The 21,747-nt window shown below is 41.6% G+C and overlaps 6 protein-coding genes and 1 long non-coding RNA gene across 8 annotated transcripts; 4 read left to right on the top strand and 3 right to left on the bottom strand.

Annotated features, from left to right (window-relative positions):
* LOC143186295 (uncharacterized) lies at nt 1–11,842 on the top strand. The gene is made up of 26 exons (XM_076389867.1): nt 1–327; nt 5,022–5,243; nt 5,436–5,684; nt 5,766–5,911; nt 6,134–6,243; nt 6,316–6,508; nt 6,586–6,834; nt 6,908–7,087; nt 7,178–7,255; nt 7,561–7,693; nt 7,766–7,864; nt 8,038–8,071; nt 8,114–8,271; nt 8,318–8,350; nt 8,394–8,446; nt 8,543–8,567; nt 8,696–8,803; nt 8,851–9,072; nt 9,229–9,477; nt 9,562–9,707; nt 9,851–9,960; nt 10,049–10,241; nt 10,327–10,575; nt 10,666–10,845; nt 10,932–11,009; nt 11,583–11,842. The coding sequence occupies exons 1-26, from the start codon at nt 1–3 to the stop codon at nt 11,749–11,751; spliced, it is 3,993 nt and encodes a 1,330-aa protein (XP_076245982.1). The 3' UTR covers nt 11,752–11,842.
* Nucleotides 652–2,564, bottom strand: LOC143185585 (uncharacterized). Its single transcript, XM_076388716.1, has 6 exons — nt 2,159–2,564; nt 1,785–2,072; nt 1,561–1,722; nt 1,329–1,482; nt 767–1,246; nt 652–692 (listed from the first exon to the last, which is right to left on the bottom strand). Exons 1-5 carry the CDS (start codon nt 2,313–2,315, stop codon nt 844–846), a joined length of 1,164 nt encoding a protein of 387 aa, XP_076244831.1. The 5' UTR covers nt 2,316–2,564; the 3' UTR covers nt 652–692; nt 767–843.
* Nucleotides 2,368–3,552, bottom strand: LOC143185928 (dynein axonemal intermediate chain 7-like). The gene is made up of 5 exons (XM_076389257.1): nt 3,087–3,552; nt 2,823–3,005; nt 2,704–2,778; nt 2,422–2,621; nt 2,368–2,380 (listed from the first exon to the last, which is right to left on the bottom strand). The coding sequence occupies exons 1-5, from the start codon at nt 3,264–3,266 to the stop codon at nt 2,368–2,370; spliced, it is 651 nt and encodes a 216-aa protein (XP_076245372.1). The 5' UTR covers nt 3,267–3,552.
* A 1,690-nt stretch (nt 11,843–13,532) lies between the features above and the next one.
* Nucleotides 13,533–17,382, top strand: LOC143185733 (uncharacterized). 2 transcript variants are annotated; one of them, XM_076388963.1, is made up of 9 exons: nt 13,533–13,622; nt 13,729–14,499; nt 14,757–15,020; nt 15,103–15,989; nt 16,064–16,231; nt 16,317–16,557; nt 16,671–16,797; nt 16,889–17,070; nt 17,137–17,382. In XM_076388963.1, the coding sequence occupies exons 2-9, from the start codon at nt 13,822–13,824 to the stop codon at nt 17,380–17,382; spliced, it is 2,793 nt and encodes a 930-aa protein (XP_076245078.1). In that variant the 5' UTR covers nt 13,533–13,622; nt 13,729–13,821. The 2 variants fall into 2 exon arrangements, with proteins under 2 accessions (XP_076245078.1, XP_076245079.1); XM_076388964.1 differs by having other exon boundaries at nt 16,889–17,047; nt 17,137–17,322.
* Nucleotides 17,383–17,736: 354 nt separating this feature from the next.
* On the top strand, nt 17,737–18,240 carry LOC143185736 (uncharacterized). The gene is made up of 2 exons (XR_013002951.1): nt 17,737–17,843; nt 17,949–18,240. It is a non-coding gene; the product is annotated as an uncharacterized LOC143185736 (long non-coding RNA).
* On the top strand, nt 18,141–19,328 carry LOC143185734 (uncharacterized). The gene is made up of 2 exons (XM_076388965.1): nt 18,141–18,392; nt 18,453–19,328. The coding sequence occupies exons 1-2, from the start codon at nt 18,270–18,272 to the stop codon at nt 19,326–19,328; spliced, it is 999 nt and encodes a 332-aa protein (XP_076245080.1). The 5' UTR covers nt 18,141–18,269.
* On the bottom strand, nt 19,155–20,437 carry LOC143185735 (uncharacterized). Its single transcript, XM_076388967.1, has 4 exons — nt 20,326–20,437; nt 20,070–20,264; nt 19,766–19,897; nt 19,155–19,707 (listed from the first exon to the last, which is right to left on the bottom strand). The coding sequence occupies exons 1-4, from the start codon at nt 20,371–20,373 to the stop codon at nt 19,396–19,398; spliced, it is 687 nt and encodes a 228-aa protein (XP_076245082.1). The 5' UTR covers nt 20,374–20,437; the 3' UTR covers nt 19,155–19,395.
* Between the last annotated feature and the right edge of the window lie 1,310 nt (nt 20,438–21,747).

Genomic DNA, 21,747 nt, shown 5'->3' with positions numbered 1-21,747 from the left:
ATGTATTCGAATAAAAAGAATTTCGTTTGGATAACGTTCCTTGGACTGTCGTGCTCTTCCGTTTCGCAGTTGGAGAACCGAGACACACTGGTCAGAGGCTCAAGAGGACATGCTGATCACGTTCGTGCGCTCCAGAAGCTGCGCGACGGTCGAGAACAGTTTGAACGACATTTGTTCTACCAACAGTCGGGTCTTGATGCCGGCGGTGTTCATGGCCAGTTGGTACAGGTCCACGTAGTACTGGGGACAAGTAAAATAAGGGCTGTGAGAGGGGAGCCAAGATGCGAACAGTATTGTTCTCTACCTTGGTGTCTTCTTCTTCCAGTGGTAAGTCGGAGAACTCGGAGCTGACCTCAGTGCAACGTACTCGCATTGTTTGCGACGGCGTCACCAGCAGCATTAGATTCGTGCGCTGAATAGAGGGTAGTTGTCAGTAGCTGAGCTTTCAGTAGCCAAGAGAATTAGATCACCTCTTTTGCGACGCAACCGTGCACCTCCTTGAACTGCAGCACGATCTCCCTGAAGCTACGTGTCGCGTTCCAGCGGGACCAAGCAAAGACATAGGTGGTAGACAACAGTGCCATGCACTCGCGCAAATGTTTCTCCGCGACTGGATGTTTGGTCGCGAGTCCTTTCAGATAGCTGGCGGCGTCTCGTTCGGGGAAAAGGTCGCAGCCGACCTGTTGCATTCGCTGCAAGCAAAACTTGCAGTTTTGGAAAGACGAGAGGGGAGAAATATACATACAAGAGCCTCTGGATGGGTTACCTTGATCAGAACTTCCAAGTCAGTAAAATCTCCCAGCATATGCTTCACTGGCTTCGAGGATCCACCCACGAGCGAATTTAAACACACTTGATCGCCCTGTCCATTGCGAGATAGAAGAGATATCGTGTGTAGTTGTCTAGATTGAATAATAAAAAGGTATAGGACGAGGCAGAGTAAAGAAAGAGTACCCTGACTATAAACTCTGCTTGGATGGTAGCTGCTGTTATATTCAGAACCACCCCACCGTAGTCACGACCACTTTTGCCTGATTCTGGCTTCAGTTCCCAGCTCTGGAACGGTAGGTTCGCAAATTTGTAGGCAGCCAACCCGTGAACCCCCAATCTACCGCTTCTAAATGCGATTATCTGTTTCTCCTCGTTGTACTTGAGATCATGGACATCTTTGGTGGACCAGATTTTTCTGTCTGGAAGCCAGTGGGCGACTAATGGTGGCTCAAACCAAAAGACAGATTCGGGTAGCCTATAGCAAGTAGTGGACCCAGAGAAATGTATAGGTAACTAAGTTCTAGGAAACATATAGGAATATTTTTTGAAGAACTGACTTGAAAGTAATTAGCGGGAGCTTCTCCATGGCGGCCTCCAGCGCCTTCATCTCTGCCTCTATCACTTCTGGTGTTCTCTCAGCGTCAGGCGCTGGCTCTGGAGGTATATAACGTCTGGAGAACGGGACGAACTTAGGCTCCTTTGGTAATTCGACTGTCAACGTGAATTAGACACCTGCTCGTTAACGTTGGAAGTAGAACAGAGTTAATTAGTACGTAAAGCAGCACTCACGAGTAGTTAGCCAAGTTTCCTGCCCGAGATCTTTCGGCTGCGGGGGTTGATAAACGAGGTCCACGTGTAAGACACCTCCCAGAATTTTGTATTTCCGTAGATTGACTTCTGTCGTCTCGCAGCGAGTGAAGAGCAACCTTCTGGTCTCTTTCCAGTTTTCCTCTAGAAACAGAAGAATTATTATTAATTAATAATAGGATTAGATTTGTAAATTGATCTCATACCTTCTCTCTGTCGAAGAATTTCCGTTTCAGTGGGCAAGTAAGGAAGTAGTTGCGACTGTGGGGGTAAAACCATTGTCAAAATTGTCTCAAATTCAGACTGTTTGCCCGCCGATTGTGGCTTTTTCTTGCCACGTTTGCCTTTTCTGTCGGACCTTAGGGGCGCAGGAGGGTTCACCATCCTCTCAAGAATCTCTTTTTTCTCTTCTAATCTTAGACGTCGCTCTTCGGCTTGTTCCTGCCATATCTTACGCCTTTCTTCGAATTCCTGTTGCAGGAAGTCGAGTAGATCTGTATATAGAAGAAAATAGCTACAGTAACACCCCTAGTCCCTCATTAATTAATATTCAATTACTGAGAGACTAGAAATAACGTACCTATATCAGGATTCCAAAGATCCAACAAGTGCTCCGGCAGATCGGGTATCTGATACGAGCTCGTCTCGACAGAGTAATGATCATAAGATAACCAAAGTCCTCGAATCGCCATGCGATAGCAATGTATATCGGCTGGCATTTTAACACTTAAGTCCATCTCGTTGAATTCCACTTGAACTGGCCTTCCATTAAAACGCAGATAATTAGCATTAGTGATACGGTCTATAGCTTATACAAATCCTCATAGGTGTAAAAAATTGTACTTTTCCTTGTCTCCAAATCGACTCTTCCCAATAGGTAAGGGTATAGGAGCCCAAACGCAGCAAATAACATCATTCGCTGCTAGGACGTATCTACTCGTCTTTATATCTTCTCTAATCATATTCTCCTCGATATTTCGCAACAATCGATAGCAAGCAAGATCTATCCATCGCTGAAGATTGCTTCGAAGCTCTTTCGCAATCTGTATGGATAAATTCGTGACGAAGAGAGATGAGTGTAGGTGAAAAGCATTACTTCCCAACGAATGTAGTCTAGATACTCACCACCTCATATTCAGTGATATACTTCTTTGAAATAGTCATGGAGAAACGTACGATTGCCTGTAGTTTAATTAGCAACTAAAATGAAAAGCGACGTCATCAGTTTGAATGTTTCATTCAACTGGGTCACCTAGGAGACGAATATGAAACACGTGTATAGCTACATTAGTAATCATCTGGCACTTCTCCGCCACAGTGTCCATGCTCGCCTGCTCGTTCTCCATCCTCCAAACGAAAATAAAAGTATTCATGTCAGCCAACGATCCAGGATCGGGCAGGCCATCGCAAGTCACGTATCTAGCCCACTGAAAATTCATGACAGACACGGCTGATCAGTTTTCGATGATTTACTGATAAGCAGACATGGAGAATCTCAATGTACCAACGTTCTCTTCATCTTCGGCGTTACGTGAGTCCTCTAAGTAGGCGTCCCAGAGCTCTGAGAGAATCTCTCTTGTCTGCTGCAGTTGCTCCTTCCGAATTTTCATATCCTCTTCTTCCAACGTCCCTCCACGTTTTTCGTTTAATTGTTCTAATCGAATATCCTCTTGCATGTCCTTTATCATTCGTTCTCTGAGAAAAAAGTGTCGCTATAGTTCGAAATTGAATAAGGCCTCTATTTTAGTTCATTCTATATTTTGAGTTGACAAGTGTTTCCCCAAGTAGAAGTACTCTTCAGCCCCAAAATTCTTCTGCCTCATTCACATACCTGATTCTCTGAGGTTCGTCGTCAGTACGAGTCTTCACGGATTTCTTCGGCGTAGTCTTCTGCTCTTTCTGCTCCATTAAGGCAGCTTTGGCCGCTTCCGAGGCTTCAATTGCCTTCGCCCTCTACGTCGACCGAGATCGAAACGGGGATCGAGCGAAATTCGAGTCTAAAGACGTCGTTTCGTTTCGAACGCTTTGAAAAGTGAGCACGAAACAAGGTACGTCTCAACGTCGCAGGCTACATAGTCCAGACGACGTTGAGACGAATGAAACGACGCTGTATAAGAATACGCCAAATGGAAAGCGAAATTAACCTGAAATTGTTGCCATTTCTCTACCTGAAATGCATAATTAGCACCTTAAGGAATAAAACATGGAGTTGGAGATTTTAAGATAAGAAAAATGTGGATTACCAGGGACAAAACGCGACGAGGTTCTTTCGCTGATTTCGGCGGAGGCGTCCAGGCCCTTTTTTTGTCCTCTTCATACTCGACGTAAAGGATCTGCGATGGTTCCTCAATGACATGTTCTAAGCTATGCCTGCTCTCTTCTTCTTCTTCACCAAGAGATTCCCTGAAAAGCCATTATAAGTCAGCAGTGTAGGGCCACTGTACCAAAAGTTCATTTTTGAGGCTACAGGAATTCTCTCTAGGTCGCTTTCGGCCTTTGTGAACCTTGAGTAATATCCAACCGCAGAACTTAAACGAGCAATAAGTGATGATCTTTTCTCATTTTCTTTCGACACTTTGGAGAGTGACATCGACAGCTCCGGCGATCCATCAATCTGAATCGTCGACATCGTTAACTCCTGACTTGTCACGTGCCAAAAGGATACGCCTACTAGGACTTCTATGATCGATTCAAAAAACAAACGATAACGGTAAATGGATCGTCGTAATAAACTTTTGGAACACAGTGACTTTCGATGAAATATGTAGGCGATTCGAATCAGTTTCATCAAAAAAATATTTGAGTTCGCATTATTTACTTCATATAGTCATTGCGAAGTAGTTTGAAACGTAAAAGGAACTTTGTTATTACACCTGAATCATATGAATATATGATTTTTAGCATTGATAACAATGTTGAATATAAAATGAAGTAGAATCTAATTCCTTACTTCCAAAGAGCCCGACTATACTTCTTGAGAAGATCTTGACTTTTGTAAGTCATATGAATAATTAGAAATAGAAAATATGAGTACCTTAATGGAAGTGCAACTGAGCTTGATCGTCTATTAAAGAATTTGAATGAATATGATTATATGGTAGAAATTAAGTAATTTTTACTCTATCATCGATCTACATGGACACCGATAGTACGTATGTATACCAATCAATAGGTAACAATAGGCGGAAGCGCGCGTGAACTTTGAACCGATGAACCCGAATCCAATTATGAAAAAACAGATCTTGCGTCATTCGAGGTTACTCTATCGGTTCATTCGTGTTTTTCGTCGACTAGGGCACAGAGGGAAGTCGCAATCATTGTCAGTGTCACACTCATTCATTATTCGTACACACGATCTACAAAATGCCTGTAAGTTTTCCTCAAAAATTCACCATGGTGTCTTTGTTCAGCAATGTGTTTTTTCAAAATTAAATTTAACCTAGATATACGATGGAAAAAACAAAAAGGAGATGGAACAGGCTTCGGTAACAACGTTCTACGCTGACAGGAGTATTTTCATTACGGGAGGCACTGGTTTCCTTGGAAAAGTATTGATCGAAAAGTTACTGAGATCTTGTCCCAATGTTCGAGAGATTTTCCTGCTGATGCGACCGAAGAAAGGGTTGTCTATCGACCAGAGATTGAAGAAGATGATTGAATCACCAGTGAGTTGCGTAAACAATTGATAATGTGATCGTTAAGGTAACCGTAATCATACTGACCAGGAAAGCTTTTCAAGAATAATTGAAAATTTTAAAATTTGAAGATTTGAAAATTTGAATATTTGAAAATTTGAAAATTGAAATATTTGAAATCTGTCACAAGCAATTAAGTGTACGTTGTTCACCATTTCACAGCTATTCGATAAAGTGCGAGAACTATACCCATCCAATTTTGAAAAATTAATCCCAGTTCTTGGTGATACGAGTGAAGAAGGGCTAGGCTTACCCAAAATCGAGAGGCAAGTTCTGATTGATCGAGTTTCCGTGGTCTTCCACGTCGCCGCGAACGTACGATTCGAGGAAGATCTGAAAAAAGACATACTGTCGAACACTCGATCGACTCGAGAAATTTGCATTTTAGCCGGAAGCATGAAGAACTTAGTGGTGAGTAGACTTCGTTCTCTTTTCCACTATATTTCTGCTCCCTTTCTCACGATTAATTATTACTGGATTTTGCATTTGCAGTCGTTTGTACATGTTAGTACTGCCTACACGTTAAGTGATAAATCTGAGGCAGAAGAAATCATGTATCCACCACTTACTGACTGGAAAAGCGCTATTAAAATGGCTGAAACTCTGGACGACTACACTCTACGAGCAATAACTGCCAAGTGAGATAGTTTCAACAATTTTATAGGAGACAAGCTTATCGTCCGATGTTCAGTTTTATCACGAGTTGTAAAAAATGTGTCCTACCGATATCGACAATCAGATCAAATGGTTTCTGGCTGTTTTATGAAAGAATTTTATACCACAACTCCCATTTACTTTTTTCGTTACTTATCGCAACAAATTTGAGAAGGGATCATGACCCATCAACTTTTTGATTATAGATACATCCAGCCAATGCCAAACACGTACACCTTCAGCAAAAGATTGGCAGAGGATGTAGTGAACGACTACTCGAAAAACTTGCCTAGCGTAGTCATTCGACCATCGATAAGTAAGATACTGCATCAATTGTTTCTAAATAAAGGTTTACAATGAAACGACTAATGATTGTTGAATTGGTTAGTTGTTTCGATAGCAGATGAACCCTTCCCAGGTTGGATCGATAACTTCAATGGTCCGATCGGACTATTCACGGCTGGTGGAAAGGGAGTATTGCGAGTTACCTTTGCAGATCCAATGGTTAACAATGACTATCTTCCCGTTGATGTAGCCATTAAAGGCATAATACTAGCTGCATGGAAACGAGGACTGAAAACGTACAAAAAGAATTACCTATTAATCCTACATGTAACGTTTCCAATAATAATTCCAATGTACATAAAATCCTTTGCAGCGTGACCATGGATCCAACACTTCACATTTATAATTGCTCGTCTTATCAGCTCCGTCAAATCAGTATAGGAGAATCGATGTCGATGGGCTTTAGGTGTACTAGAAGGATACCACTGGAAGGAATCATTTGGTATCCACGAACCTACGTCACATCGAGTCGTATGTTCTATTACATACTAACTCTGCTTTTGCACCTTCTGCCCTCTTTCTTCCTTGATGGGCTATTGCAACTGTCAGGTCGTAAGCCGATGTTAGTTCATTTCTCTACCTTCATTATCCTTCTCTGTGTTAGCCAATCGTTTTCACTCTGTCTTAATTTATAGACTTCGTCGGTTGTATACAAAACTATTCTTTGCGATGCAACGATTGGGCCATTTCACGAGCAACCAATGGATCTTCCACAATGACAAAATGTTAGACCTAATGTATAATAATATACCACCGATGGAGCAAGATATCTTTGGCTTTGACTACGTCAATTTCAATATGGAATCCTACTTTCAGTAAGTGGCTCGAACCTGCAGTGAAAGATTTTAATGTCAAGCCATATCTCTGTTGATCCACAATCTTATTCATTCCTGTGTTTCTATCAGGCAAAATATAGTCGGAGTGAAACAGTATCTTCTAAAGGAAACCAAGAGTCTGGAATCGGCCAAACGACATTACGATAGGTACAGTAAACAAATTACATGAAGTAGGCAATACTATCGACTTCGTCTACCCACAGAGAAATTTCAACTGCAGTGTTTGATCGATCGCGTCTCTCCTGTTGCCTCCCCCAATTAGGCGCAAATACTCTGCCCTCGACTTCATCCCCATTTTTTCACCTGCTTTTCTCTTTCTCCCTTTTTCCCCCTGTTATGGGTAATAGTAATTATTCAGTTAACTAGTTATTTCCTTTTTCAAATTATACGGTAAAGGAGAAGAAAGCGTCTAAAGCAGTAAAAAGGGTTAAAAAGAGATTTGAATGTTACAGGATGGAAAAGATCGACACGATATTCAATATCATTATATCAGTAGTACTTACGTGGATCTTTTGGAAGGTTGGATTTTTCGGCTATCTCGCAACGCAGATCCAATATATCACGAGTGGGTCATTCTTGTACGCATAATTGCGTGTAGGCAAAACAATGGAAGGTCTTATGTTATATTGAATCGTTTGATGATATAAAATAAAACAGTGGAATATACACAAATTTGCAAATTCTTTTTTTGGTATCCTTACTCATTTCCCTTTACCACTTCCGGTGTACTGTCAAGCGCAGATTGAGTTAAACGAAGTATAACATTAAGCACATTAGCACTCGCGACATCCTCTACAATAAAGCCATCTAACCTCTCTTCAATCCTCCTCTGTCAACAGAGTATTCGATATTGATTAACACCGTGCTAGTGGTGAAGTTAGAAATACTACCCTTCGTAGGAAAGAAACGAAGAATGTCCTTCGCAGTAGACTAGTAGATGGAGACCCTGCGATCATCAAAACTGTCATCGAAAGAGGCTCCAATTCTGAGTGACTTTGCTTTTAGATTTTGATGCATTTGTACCGCGTCTGCCTCTACTGTCAACCCCTAAGAAAAGTTCACCATGTTCTCCAGAATCTTTTTTCTTTTCTAACCACTCTAATGTCGAAGCTAGAATGAAGTTTAACATTATGCATAACGATAGTCATGAGTCGTTTAAACAAGTTTCGAATCCTAAATCTTTCAATTGTTGGTATTGAAACTATATAGTCTTGTCTTGTCTTTTATCCTGTCTTATGTGAGGTCTCTTACGTCTTACGCACATGAAAAGGGGAGATGGGAGTAGCTGAAAGCATCATTTCAACAAAATGGTCAGAATCTAACTGAAAATCAAGACTAGTTTACTAGTTATGAAACATTAGATATAGAACAAAAGGAATCATGGGAGTAAAATTATAACTTCACGACATTATAATTATGTGTAGTCGATTGTAGTCAAATTCAACAATGTTGCCTAGCTGTATCTAATTGACCATCGACGTTACGTATCTTGACCAATAATTAAAAAGTGAATACGAATTACCCCAACCAAAATATAACTACGGAGGAAGAGATGAGTTTGAGCTATTCGTATTTTACATCGACTAGGTAACAGGCACAAGTTACTGCCACTATTTTCAAATACCTTTAACCATTTATACACTCTTCTACAAAATGCCCGTGAGTTTTCCTGAAATATTGAGTAAACTCTCCTTCGTTGGTTCATTATTTCATAACTAAATTCAATCGTATTTTCAACTTAGACACACGACGATCACGACAGAAACGCGGCGGAAAACGCCTCGGTTGCAGCATTTTTCGCTGACAGGAGTGTCTTTATTACGGGAGGCACTGGTTTTCTTGGAAAAGTGTTAATCGAGAAGCTGCTGAGGTCTTGTCCCAACGTTCGGGAAATCTTCGTGCTGATACGTCCAAAGAAAGGGTTGTCTATCGACCAGAGGTTGAAGAAGATGATTGAATTGCCAGTGAGTTGCGCAAACAAGTGATAATGAGTTAGTTATAGTAATCGTAATCGTACTGACGAGAGAAGCTCTTTGAGAAACATTTGAAAATTCAGAAATTTAGAAAGTAAAAAGATTGAAGTCTCTTAAGCCGCTACTACATTGGTCATCGTTTCACAGCTATTCGATAAAGTACGAGAGCTGCACCCTTCCAATTTTGAGAAGCTAATCCCAATTCTTGGTGACGTGAGCGAGAAAGAATTAGGATTACAGGAAATAGATAGACAAACGCTTATTGATCGAGTTTCCGTTATCTTCCATAATGCCGCGCACGTGAGATTCGAGGAAGACTTAAAAAAAGATATATTGTCGAATACTCGGTCAACTCGAGATATTTGCATCTTGGCCAAGAGTATGAAGAATTTGGCGGTAAGAAGATCTCTTTCTTTTTTCCTACATATTCTAGCTTCCTGCTAGCTTCCTGCTCTAGCTTTTTGAATTCTGCGTTTGCAGTCGTTTGTGTACATCAGCACTGCGTTTACGCTATGTGACAAACCTGAAGCAGAGGAAATCATGTATCCACCACTTACCAATTGGAGGGATGCTATTAAAATGGCCGAAACTCTGGATGAGTACACTATACGAGCAATAACTTCCATGTGAGTTAATTTCGAAAATATTACTCAATTTTAAGTTTTATTATGAGTTGTGAGTTGAGATGTTTCATGAAAGGGTAAGTCCTTGTATACCATACATTGTACTCATTTTTCTTTACTGTGCAACCGCAATTGATACTATATAGGTACATAAAGCCGATGCCAAACACATATACCTTCAGCAAAAGGTTGGCAGAAGATGTAGTAAACGACTACTCGAAAGACTTGCCTAGCGTAATCATTCGACCATCGATAGGTAAATCGTAATAGCATATGCTAAATTCTGAAATGTCAATAGTCCTCAGAAAAAACAACTATAATTAATAATGAGTATTGCACTTCAGTACTCCCGACGATAACTGAACCGGTCCCGGGTTGGGTCGATAATTTCAATGGTCCAGTTGCACTGTTTATAGCTGGTGGAAAGGGAGTACTCCGAGTTATTTATGCAGAACTGTCAGGGATGAATGATTATCTACCCGTTGACATAGTCATTAGAAGTACAGTCCTAGTTGCTTGGAAACGAGGAGTGAAAACGTATAGACTAAGAAAATTATATTATTCTCACAAACAATACTCTCAAAAAACAGTCGCAATGACGCTGATGTAAAATAATTTGCAGACTGACCATGGATCCAAGCGTTCATATTTACAATTGCACATCCTATCACATTCACCAGATCAGTGTTAAAGAATCAATATCAATAGGCAAAAAATTGAACAAAGATATACCACTGGAAGGATTGATTTGGGCTCCAAAAAATATCAACGCGCCTAATCGCCTGCTTTATTACATACTAACTCTGATTTTGCACATTTTGCCCTCCTTCTTCTTTGATGGACTGTTACAAGTGTTAGGTCGTAAACCGATGTAAGCCAGTGATCTCGCAATCTCCATCGCTCTCTTCCTATTTAGCCAATCGTTTCAGTCTGACTTAATTCTTCTAATTTTAATTTATAGGCTTCGTCCGTTGTATATAAAAGTATTTTTTGCGCAACAACGACTAGATCATTTCACGATCAACCATTGGATCTTCTACAACAACAAAATGTTAGACGTAATGTACAATGGTGTACCACCCGCGGAGACAGACGCCTTTGGCTTTGACTTCGCCAGCTTCAATATCACACAATACATGACGTAAGTAGCGTGATCTTGCGGTGGAAGATTGCTTGCTTTTCTGTTTATCCATAATTTGACTCGTTCATCTATTCCAATCCAAACAGAGACATAATTCTTGGAGCGAAACGCTTTCTCTTAAAGGAGACTGGAAGTCTGGAATCGGCAAAACGACATTACAGAAGGTACAATATACAACATGATAAAGTCATCGCGAATGCACAATACTATCCCAAACGAGCTTTCTTCGGCAGTATTCGAATAATTGCGCGTCGCTCATTCCCTCCTCTACCTAAACGCTATCATTTTGCCCTTGACTTCGTCCTCTCCACGTGCCATTTTTGCCCAAGTCTCTCTCTTTCTCTCTTGGTCTCTGTGAGCAGTGTTTACGAGCTGTTCGGGGACGACGCAACTATTCGGCTAACAGGTCGCGTCTTGGTGACTGGTTGCTTCTTCGAATGACACAGGAGAGAAAGACCGAAACGATGGGAAGAGCAAAGGAAGCGAGCGAGATAATGGACGCGCGGGAACTGCCACTCGTGACGTTTCGTCGCGGGAAATCCAAGACTGAATAACTTCTGCGACACGCGTTTCAGTGTATCTCGGTCTCGTTCGGTATTTTTGGTTGCATGCCATAGTAATTTTAGTTTGCTTGCTTTGTCGGATATCGGTCCCTACGCAAATGGAGACCGTGTTCGGTCTCGCGTCGAATCGATTTAGACACGGCCCCAGACACTGTCGAGACTCGAATGTTACAGGATGGAATGGATTCACCAGATATTCAAGACCATTATGTTAATGCTGATCATATGGATAGTCTGGAAAATTGGTTTCTTTGGGTACATCTCAGCACAATTTCAATGTAATAATTGGGCTATTTGGCGGAAAATAATCGATGTTACATCCAGTGGCATTAAAGTTAATTAATTAAATTATGTTAAATAGTTTGGTGAAATAAAAAGAAAATGGAGTATTCCAAGATGCCTGTATAAAATAAGGATAATAAAATGAACAATTATAAGAACGACACTATCAATCAGCCTTTACCAGCCATTAAACAGAAAGGTGACAGTATATCAGACAGTGTAATTTGAGTCATTTTTGGGAGAATGAATACCAAGTAGTTAAACTCGGCGAAGGAATGGACGCTCGTCACTGTCTACGCAAACAATGAAATCAATCTCAAAACTCTTTTCTCTCTGACACCTTCCATATCATCAACATTTAACCCCAATTGTTACGTTATTTCCACAATTCATTTGCCTCATTTTTATCACCCTCATTAGTGATCCAATTTTCGCTTTCCTTCATTGCCATCTTATCACTTGTGCAACGTAAAATTCATTACCCCTCGAAAACGTGGAAGACATAAACCGCCAGAACTGCAACAAAGAAAAACGAGAACAGACATAAGACGGGTTCCAATCGCGATTCTCCATTGGCAAAAGTGCAAAAAGTTTCCGAAGAATCCATGACGCGTACGACACAGCCGCTGAGTCGACCAAGTTGCGTCGCCGATTTCGTCGCGTGAAACCAGCAGAGCGCATCTGCAACCGTGTTTCCATCTTTCCATATGCAAATGGAGGTTGAAGCGAACGTCATCGTTCGAAGCGCATGCGCGGCCGCTATCGCTGACCAAGCAGGAGCGTAATCGCGCGCCACGGCGAGCGACTGGTCGAACGAGCCTCGATTTTCTGCGCGATCGATGTGTACGTCGGTTTCGCGAGGAAAGATCGCGTTCCAGAAGCGCGACCACCACCACCGCCGCCGAAGCCTCCATTGCCAGTGCGTGCTAAAAGGAACAGGGCGGCAAGATAGGAGGGCGGACGATTGTCGAGACCATCTTGGGGCAGGTAAGTGCAGCGCGTATATCTTGTCACTCGCGTGAGAGCTCGGGTCGACGATGAGAAAGCAGCGAGCGAACGCCGGCTAAAAGGCGTCCCAAGGCGTCGCGAGAGTGCGCCGTATCGGTTTACATGCGTTCGCGTTTACGTGTCAAGATGGTGCGCAGATGCGAGCGCGAGCGAGCGCGAGCGAGCGCGAGCGAGCGACCCATCGATCAGGGAGCAGTGCGCCAGTGCGCGATCGTGAACGCGCTGCGGTGAGACGGATTAGTGAACAGGCGGCTATTTGAAACGGTGCAGGTGTTCAGTCCGATGCACCTGTAACGAGAGCGAAGGACAGAGAAACGGTACCTGCTGAAAGAAAGTGCGTGGAATGGCGGTAGCTTGACCAGCCACTGGACCTAAATACTCACTGGTCGCTGATGGACGGCTTCCAGACAGATTGCACGCGCGTGACCCACATGCACGCTGCGTCTATTATCGCAAGACGGGCTACGCAACCGGTTATCGAATAGCGATTAACGCGCGCGAACATGGACGCTGACGTCGCGTCGCGCAGATTTGCATTCGTCGCGTTTTGGTTATCGAAAACACCGGGTAAAAGCATCTATTAGAGATGATAGACAGGTACAATACATAAAACGTTGTATAGAAATGTTACCTTAAAGTGTTGAGGCTATTTTAATTAATGGTAATTTGTGAGCGTTCAAGGTTGCATATGAAAATGGATAAAGTACTATGTTGCAACCGTGACGTAACAGGGAATCTGAAACTCCACTTTGACGCGATATGCTTGTCTTTTTTCCATTCCGTGAACTTCCTCAATGCCGACGATTCTGTGATTCAGATTCCGCTGCAGCAGATTCAAGAGAAGAGCTAGGAGGAATATGAATCGGGGTGGCTGGTTCATGGAATTAGCAGGGTGATGGACGGTGTGCCGTGATAGTTGATAAAGTGAGTGCCAATTGCGTCGATCCGCTGCACTTTCAGTTTAGCATTGTCCATCGTTACTCGATTATTGACTAGCCGCGGAGTGAAACGAATTAGAAATCTTTTGCAGGTGACCGAAGTCTAACAGGGATATTCTAGGAGAAATCGAGACGGGGCAACGTGCTTTGCCTTAGAAATCGAGAAAAAGGAAGATTTATTAACGATGGCGAACGCAAGCGCGATATCTCTTCCTCGGATTGAGAAATCTGGATCGGTTTATGCATCCTCGGAAGATCTGATCACCCTTCGTTTGAATAATAACTTCGATGATATAATCGAGAAGATCGAGAGTCTTCGATTAGCGCGGGACCACGAAATCGGTAATCGAACCGATTCTTTGATCGATCTGTTCGATCGGAAGACGCGTGAGCCTGAGTTCGAACAGTCTACCGACAATTGCCAAACGAATCTTAATTCTCAGGAAACCACTGTGCATAAGCGAGACAATGATAGCTATGACGTTGATGATGGGCCGAATGTCAGTGATAGAGACAGTGACGATGGTAAAAGCGTCACTGATGATAATAATGAAAGTGATAGCGTGGACTATGAGGAAAAACAGTTAATCGAAAGAGGCCCTATAAAATCATCTCAGTCTCACTTGACTAATCGTGAATCACCTTACTGGACCACCAGCAAGCAGATTCCAGCTCTTAAGCAGAACGAAATGTCTTTTTCTACTGATGAAACAATTACTGAAGAAACTCTGGGGGATACAGAGTACAGAAAAAACCTAAATGTCTGCTTGTACGAATTGAAAGATGCTGTGAAGACCGCTAGCGACTCATGGAGCGAGAGTAAGGATCAGTCTGCTCTAGAAGCCTGCAATTCTGATAATAATGTGAGTGAGTCGAATTGTAGTTTCATAAGAAATAAGGTACTTGTCTATATTTCTTCAGCTTAAAATCACACACGAAAAAAGAATTTTCATGTACATATAAGCTGAGGAATCATTGTTTTATTTAAATTTACTTATTGACATGTAGGATTGAAAAAAAGTTTTAGTGTAATCAAAAACTTTTAATCCAAGAGCACAGAATTATAGGCAAGTACCCTATTTAAGGGAACAATTCCTTGAAAATTGAATGATTCTTTCAGTATACTTTCGACCCCGCAATTCTAAACGACGCCAGCAAAGAGTCATTGATGGAACTCCTCGAAGTTTTGCAACCTGCACAGCTGTCAAGTAGCAAGTATCTCTCTTCTCCAGACGCAACAATATCTGGATATGATTCCCACGCTCTATCAGGGTCCGAAAGTCGTGGCTCTAGTCCCACTTGTTCGCTGTCTTCAGCGACCTGTGCAGAGTATCCGCGAACTATACCGCCTAACTTCATTTGCAGTCCAATTGGCTCACCTCGAGTAATAAACTTAATTTAGCTTAATTTAAGCTGTAGAACTCGTACAGAGAAGACTCGACTAATTTATATACCTTAATTTGTAGGTTTCAAATACGATGTACAGGACGCAGCAAATCTCATCCTCCTCTTCTTCCAATTCTCCTTTTTATTTCTCCTCCTCCTCGAACCAGTCTTACAGCGACAGTCCAAGTCCCCATACGACTCACCAAGTGCCGATCGCTTCTCAGATTGGAGAGCGACTGGACGAAGATATTGAGAATTCCTTTTGGAATATTAGGTCGAGTAACGGTGAAGTCGCTGAAGCGAATAAAGTCAATGAAAATATTGATACCGATTTAGAACTAATTGAAGAAGTTCTTTTGAAAGATTTGAAGAAAGAAGAGCACGTGAAGAAAAATTCTATGAATGTATTGTCGTGCTTAAATGAATTCGCGCGCGAAGAGTCCCTTGAGAATTCCTCCATTGAGCAATACTTGGTTCGCTTCGACGTAACGAATTCTAATGTTCGGTCGAATTGTAATGGAACTGTCGCTGATGTTACAAATAGTATGTCTAAATCAAATGTTTCGTATCAGACCTATCGAAATGTCCCTGACAGTACTGTACCTCGTATCGAAGTGACAAACCCAATACCCACAGACGCCATCGTCCCGAATTACAGCAACAATGGATCGCCTGGTATCGCCCAGAAAGGTAATTGGACAACAGAGCCAGAAATAATCAACACGTGCAGTAATAGTCGTCAAATCTTTGATTTCCCCTCCTTATTTCTTGATTCTCCCGATTTTTCTTCATTATCATTGCATACTGGTGTCACCTCTAACGTGGACGCACTGTCTCCTCCCTTCGATCGATGTCGAATCCGAAGTTTCGACGAATTTAAGCCCGCTAGGCAAGCAAACGTCACTAATAAACTTCAAAATACGAAGCTGCTTAGCCCTTTGGCATCTCCTCGGTCTCAGCGACGTCAGTAAGTCTCCCTTTACTGGTGAAAATTTAAGTGAAAGAGGAAAGACTCTACTGGCCTCTGTTTCTTATTCACAGAAATTCAGATCGTAATATAATGCCTTGGCCCTCGTTAAATTTGCCGTCTGTTAGAGCTAGTGAAAGACTGAAGCAGGGGTTGAACCCGAAGGAAGTGGAGAAAGCGATGAGCAGTCTACTGAAACGATCGGTGGAGGAACTAGCAAAGCAGGATGAGGATGGGGATACGTAAGGATTCATATTCTGTAATATACTTATATCTAGTTAAATAGATAGGGTTATTATTCACTGTTTTTTTATCATACGCTCATAGGATGCTGATGTGTTTGGTGGGAAATTCAGAGGAGCTTGCAAAGAAGAAGGCTTACTTGGTACCTCTAGTTGAACGATTGAGTACCATGAAGGGGGCTCTGTCAATAGTAAATGATCACGGAGAAGACGCTCTTTACTTAGCTGCTCTCAACTGTCCACAATTTCCCTATGTTACGGGATACCTAGCTGCAACAATGGTGCAGAAAGGAATCGACGTTAGCCAGAAATTGTATCATATTCGCGTGAGTATTGTACATCAATCTCTACAGCACTTCACCAAATTTTTTTCCTCCTACAATGAGAAAACAACTTCTCAAAATTCCAAGTTAACAATTAACCATTGCTTTTTTTACAGGGCGACACATTAATACACTCCATCGCAGAACAAGGAGACAGTCATGGTGAGGTGCTCGCCGAACTGCTGGCTTTGAAAACGAAGCAAGGAAACCCAGTCTTCGACCTTTCCAAGCGCAACTATGATGGTAAACTTCTTCAGCTAACTATATCAACAATCTTATTATATAAACCTTAACGAATGGGAGATAATCCATCACTTTTACTCGATTTTTATAGGAAAAACCGCTCTCCACGTCGCGATAGAGTCACATGATCCATCAGTCAAGGGAATCTCTTCCGTTGCCACTGTTCAGCTGTTACTGAAGTACGGTGCAGATCCTAAAATCAAGGGACCAAAATGCGGCGATACCGCGCTGCACATGGCTGTATCTTTAGGTTGTGATCCCACCCTCGTAAAGGTATTGAATCATTGAAACTATCAACTCAGTTTCTTATCGTCTTCGTGACGCGTACATGTTCAATAGGTATTGCTGACGACGCACTCCTCCGGTTTGGTGAATGCAACCGACTATAACCAGAACACACCCCTGCATTTGGCGGCGGCTGTTTCGGATAGCGTGCCTTTGGACAGACAACGAGAAGTCTGTCTGCTCTTGGTGCAAGCTGGAGGACATACGAATATATCCAATCGTCAGGGGAAAACGCCATTGGCGCTGGTCTCAGTGGAAAGAAAAGAAGTGATTAGAAGGATCTTTTACAAGAGATCTTGATCGCGAAAGAAATTTTGAAGTCTTATCCGATACTGGTACAAAGATAAGAAAATACGAACGTTGGTAATGACGCTTGTACAATATCACCACCCACGAGTCTTTCTATGTTATTATAGCGAAACTACGCGATGCTTTCTGAAAGTGAGCACGATCGTCCGAGGGCCGTCGTATTCGTGTCGTTTTTACGCGGTAATTCTTTGCTGCGCTCTGTTTACTGTACGAAAAGTACACTACATGTATATAATATTCTCAATACAGTGTTTGTTAACAGATATGGACTACACAATCATTTAGAAGAAGAGGTAGATAAAGGTAGAGAAAGTAAGTGAGTTTATTGTCAGAGAAAAACTGTGATTCGCTATTTCGCAGCAGTTCCGGTGGGTACACGGAGTGCTTTTCCGGTGTGGAATTGGCCGGTTACGAATGAATTGTAGCGTAATCGAATGCTACTACCGACGAACGTGCGTAAACATGGTTGTGTGTGTATACTCGCATCAAATCCCGCGATACACTACAATACGCAGACCCGAACCGATTCACGCGTACTTATCTCGATGAATGTTTAGTGAATGGAACGTGTTGCGATCGAGCGACGCACATGTCACTCTATATAAAAGCGGTACGAAACAACTGTCCATCTTAATCTCGATGGTCGACCCGACCGATTTTTATTCTGTGCTTGTCCTCGGCGGCGGTAACGCGACTTTTCCCTTCGTCGCAATATACACAAGTTTTACAATTTATTAAAATTTATAATCTGAAGAACAAGTTTGAAGAAAAACAGTGAAAAGAGGAAAAGTGTAGACTCTTTAGTTCGCTGGTGAAGGTCTTTGTATTGAAGAAGAGACTTTGTTTCAAGAGAAGGAAAAGCCAAGATAGATATCAAAATGAAGATGAAGTTAAGATTAGTCGGCTTTCTAGCGCTTATCGTGTCGGTGGCAAGCAATATGGGTGAACAATGTAAAATTCATAAGGAAACAGCGATCACGTGCAATTGCATTGGTAACGAGGTAAGTTGCGCGTAACACGACACAACAGTGTTGCGTGATAATCGCGATAATTCTTTCTAGGAATTTTTTCTACCAGAAGGATACAATTACGAAAATGTGACGAGTCTGCGAATTGCATCCTGCGCTATTGCGAACCTACACTTTTCCAGTTTGACAGAAGCGACTCAGATCACGGAGATCATCGTGCAAAACATCAGCGAGCGGTTGATCTTCGAACTGTTTTTGACGTCGACAAAAATGAAGCGGCTGAAGTTGTCGAACATCCAACGAATACCATCTATCACGCATGATACATTTCGGAATATGAATAGTATTGAAAGTGTCGAAATTGAGGATACGCACATTGACTATTTTAAAGAGCGTTTCACAGATATAGCGATAAATAATTTTTCGCTGATCAACGTCTCGGTACAACGTTTCAATGGACTGAATTTTTCCGAAAAGGGTGGAACGCTTCGCATAGTGAACAGTAGATTTCAAAATGTGACAGACTCTCTGAAAGCTTATTTCTCGAGAGTTGAGATTCTTCGATCTACGTTACACTTACAGAAGCCAGGACACCTATCGATTGAAGGTGATCTTGTTTTAATAGAGAACTGCGTCTTCTCAAACGCTAGCGCAAACGTGGTTGCTGCGGACAGTATAACGATCAACGCTACTTGTGCGGATGGGAAAAGCTCTATGCGATTGTCGTCAAGCAAGATCGAGAGCGTGAACAATCGACTGCCTACGGAAATAGTTTATACAAAAAATAAGCTCATATCTAGTGATCATTTCTTTAATCAAAATAACACAGTATGCATTGCTGGTAACTGCAAGTGCCCCAAAAGTGGTAGTCAAAGTACAAAACAAACATCAGCAATTATTACACTCTTCATACTTGCTTTACATTTACTATCCACGATCTTCGTGTCAATGCTGCCAACACTTTTCTAAAATTTCTGCTTTGCTTCGTTAAGCTGATCTCTGATGCGTCTAAATATCCGAACATTTGGTATAACTGTTATGTCGGTAGGAACGTTTCATCTTCACGCGTATTTTCTTCTGTTGAGCAAAGAGATAGTGCTTCTCTTAAGCAACAAATCTCTCGTAACATAGCACTATTATTCTCTTCCAATCGACAGATAGTTTTTTCATAAACGTTTGGCTTTTCCTCCTGGGAATTCCCTTGCACGTTTCCATCCTTCTTTATTCTTTGTATTCCCAGTGATCTTTCTAAACGTTCTCTCTGCTTTTCTTCATTCTGTACTACATGTCGAAGTTGATGTTGGTGTTGATCCTTTTCTGACTGCAATTGTTTCCTCAATTTGATTGTCTACAAAAACGTAGGATATCAGAACCTGATGAATCGTACGGAAGCTATATTTCCATACCTCATTATTTAAACGCTTTACTTCATGCCCCAATCTTTCAACTTCTACTCTTGCTCTTCTTTCTTTTTCCAAAACTTGGCTTAAACTATGCTGCTGCCTTTGCAAATCCTTGCTCAATGTTTCAACACGACTCTAATAATAAAGAACAAAATATAATTGGAAGATACACACATGATCAACATTGCACAAGGGAAAAGCCCTTGCTTTATGACATTAACACCTACCTTTTAAGTCCACCTGATTTGTTTGTAAAAAAAACAACAAAACATTTAATGATTAAGGCTGAAAAATAATAAAATCTCACCTTAAGTATACGATTATCGTTTAAAGTCTTACAACGTAAGTCATTCAGCTGATCATACTTTCTTATCTGTGCCCTGTATTTATGTATCAATTTCCATGATGCAGCTACCAAATTAGAAGACACATCACGCAATGTCTCGGTCGGAGTATGATCATTGTTTATAGTTACTGTCTCGATACCTAAAGCATCCAATTCCTGATGAAACGAAAATTAGGATACAGAAACATTAAATCACACTGTGTTCAAAGTATCTTACCTCAGATAGGTATGACAATGAGTCTTCCAAATCTACTTCAGTACGCATTGTTTCTTACAAGAAAACGCGCGAAATGTATCTCACCTCTCACCTGTCATCCTCCTACAAAAATATGTTTTACCACCGACGAAATATACAATAGATCTATCATTTTATATAATTTTGTATCACCTAATCTGCAATATCGACTTTGCAAAACACAATTGTATTTTCTACGCCATCTGCGAATACCAGCAGTAGATTTGGAAATCATATACACCAAAGTTTTTTCTCTTTATCAATCTCCTGTCAATTCTCTTAGCTTCTAAAAAATGAAAATGTCACTAAAAATGTAGCAGATACAAATAGATTATTTGACTCTATGTTTCAAATTTGCCGCGTTAGATCATTTAGTGTAAACGCGTTCCAACAGAGGGCAGTCAATGTACTAACAAATAATACATTACGTGTCACACCCCTGACTCAGTTGCATTGAAGCAACACGATGAGCTGCAACAATGGTAACAAGAGAAGGAAAACGCGAGAAAAGAGAAAAGGAACAAAAGAACGAACGAGAATAAGGTCGTACCGAGCTCTCAAAGCATTATTGATTTCAGTCTCTTATTAATATCAATTCAAAGGGAATATGTTTTCGTAAGCGCGTGTTTCTCGCTCCCTCGCGTGTGTGGGTGAACGAGAAAGGAAAAGTAGCGTTCAAGAGACCATTTGAGGGACTCTTGCAGTTGTCGAGAGGACACGCGCTCGGCTCAAAGTGCCGAGAGTTTTGACGGGTCAGTAACTCCGAAAATATTTATGTCGTCCCCAACTATTCTTACTCCCGCGACATGGATATTTTCGGCTAATGTTGGGTAACCCCCGTGCCAAACCCCAACGTGTTTTCTCGCTTTTCCCCTAATTACAGCGATTCGTCGCCGAGTCGAATAATTTCAATGAAATTGAAAAAAAATGCCTCCTCGCTGTCAGTACCTATCGTTGTTTCATTTTCACATTGTTTCCACCTATAGATCGATACCTATGCGTCAGAGATTGTGACGGAGGGGATGGAGAACGAATGGTGTCGCGGAATATAAACGCATGAGCGACGCGCGCGAACTAACCAGCGAGTCAGGGAAGCTGAGAGCAAAGGCTTGCAAAATCGCGAAACTAGAATAATAGACTCGTACCGACGGTAAACATGGGAGCACATTAAGCGCAACGTAATGCAGTCTTGTACACAGGGAAAAACAATATGATACAGTACATTATCGCTTCATATACTCGGCTCAGCAGAAAATTTCGTTCAGTTTACAGAGGTGCAATTCCCTGCGGCACCTGCTAACCCATAAAACATGAAATATCATACATAATAAAGTTCGAAGTGGAACGACTATTGGAATTTGTACAGGAACATCCAATTCTCTATGTATTAATTTTTTTAACAAC

Source organism: Calliopsis andreniformis, chromosome 12 (genome assembly GCF_051401765.1).
Source record: "Calliopsis andreniformis isolate RMS-2024a chromosome 12, iyCalAndr_principal, whole genome shotgun sequence".
Lineage (NCBI taxonomy): Eukaryota > Metazoa > Arthropoda > Insecta > Hymenoptera > Andrenidae > Calliopsis > Calliopsis andreniformis.
The sequence above is the reverse complement of the archived record's forward strand: the minus strand, read 5'-3'. Positions and strand labels throughout refer to the sequence as shown.

What these genes read in the sequence shown, in the direction of transcription:
- LOC143186295 (XM_076389867.1), top strand. Translation starts at nt 1, where the DNA reads ATGTATTCGAATAAAAAGAATTTCGTTTGGATAACGTTCCTTGGACTG. An exon ending in GGTGTCTTCTTCTTCCAGTG is followed by an intron (nt 328 to 5,021) that starts GTAAGTCGGAGA and finishes AATTTAACCTAG; the next exon opens with ATATACGATGGAAAAAACAA. An exon ending in AGAAGATGATTGAATCACCA is followed by an intron (nt 5,244 to 5,435) that starts GTGAGTTGCGTA and finishes ACCATTTCACAG; the next exon opens with CTATTCGATAAAGTGCGAGA.
- LOC143185585 (XM_076388716.1), bottom strand. Translation starts at nt 2,315, where the DNA reads ATGGACTTAAGTGTTAAAATGCCAGCCGATATACATTGCTATCGCATG. An exon ending in TCTTTGGAATCCTGATATAG is followed by an intron (nt 2,073 to 2,158) that starts GTACGTTATTTC and finishes TTCTATATACAG; the next exon opens with ATCTACTCGACTTCCTGCAA. An exon ending in AATTCTTCGACAGAGAGAAG is followed by an intron (nt 1,723 to 1,784) that starts GTATGAGATCAA and finishes TTCTGTTTCTAG; the next exon opens with AGGAAAACTGGAAAGAGACC.
- LOC143185928 (XM_076389257.1), bottom strand. Translation starts at nt 3,266, where the DNA reads ATGATAAAGGACATGCAAGAGGATATTCGATTAGAACAATTAAACGAA. An exon ending in ACGCCGAAGATGAAGAGAAC is followed by an intron (nt 3,006 to 3,086) that starts GTTGGTACATTG and finishes ATGAATTTTCAG; the next exon opens with TGGGCTAGATACGTGACTTG. An exon ending in TTCGTCTCCTAGGTGACCCA is followed by an intron (nt 2,779 to 2,822) that starts GTTGAATGAAAC and finishes TTTTCATTTTAG; the next exon opens with TTGCTAATTAAACTACAGGC.
- LOC143185733 (XM_076388963.1), top strand. Translation starts at nt 13,822, where the DNA reads ATGGCGAACGCAAGCGCGATATCTCTTCCTCGGATTGAGAAATCTGGA. An exon ending in GTCCAATTGGCTCACCTCGA is followed by an intron (nt 15,021 to 15,102) that starts GTAATAAACTTA and finishes CTTAATTTGTAG; the next exon opens with GTTTCAAATACGATGTACAG. An exon ending in CCTCGGTCTCAGCGACGTCA is followed by an intron (nt 15,990 to 16,063) that starts GTAAGTCTCCCT and finishes TCTTATTCACAG; the next exon opens with AAATTCAGATCGTAATATAA.
- LOC143185734 (XM_076388965.1), top strand. Translation starts at nt 18,270, where the DNA reads ATGAAGATGAAGTTAAGATTAGTCGGCTTTCTAGCGCTTATCGTGTCG. An exon ending in GCAATTGCATTGGTAACGAG is followed by an intron (nt 18,393 to 18,452) that starts GTAAGTTGCGCG and finishes AATTCTTTCTAG; the next exon opens with GAATTTTTTCTACCAGAAGG.
- LOC143185735 (XM_076388967.1), bottom strand. Translation starts at nt 20,373, where the DNA reads ATGCGTACTGAAGTAGATTTGGAAGACTCATTGTCATACCTATCTGAG. An exon ending in ACGATAATCGTATACTTAAG is followed by an intron (nt 19,898 to 20,069) that starts GTGAGATTTTAT and finishes CTTTATTATTAG; the next exon opens with AGTCGTGTTGAAACATTGAG. An exon ending in TAAAGCGTTTAAATAATGAG is followed by an intron (nt 19,708 to 19,765) that starts GTATGGAAATAT and finishes ACGTTTTTGTAG; the next exon opens with ACAATCAAATTGAGGAAACA.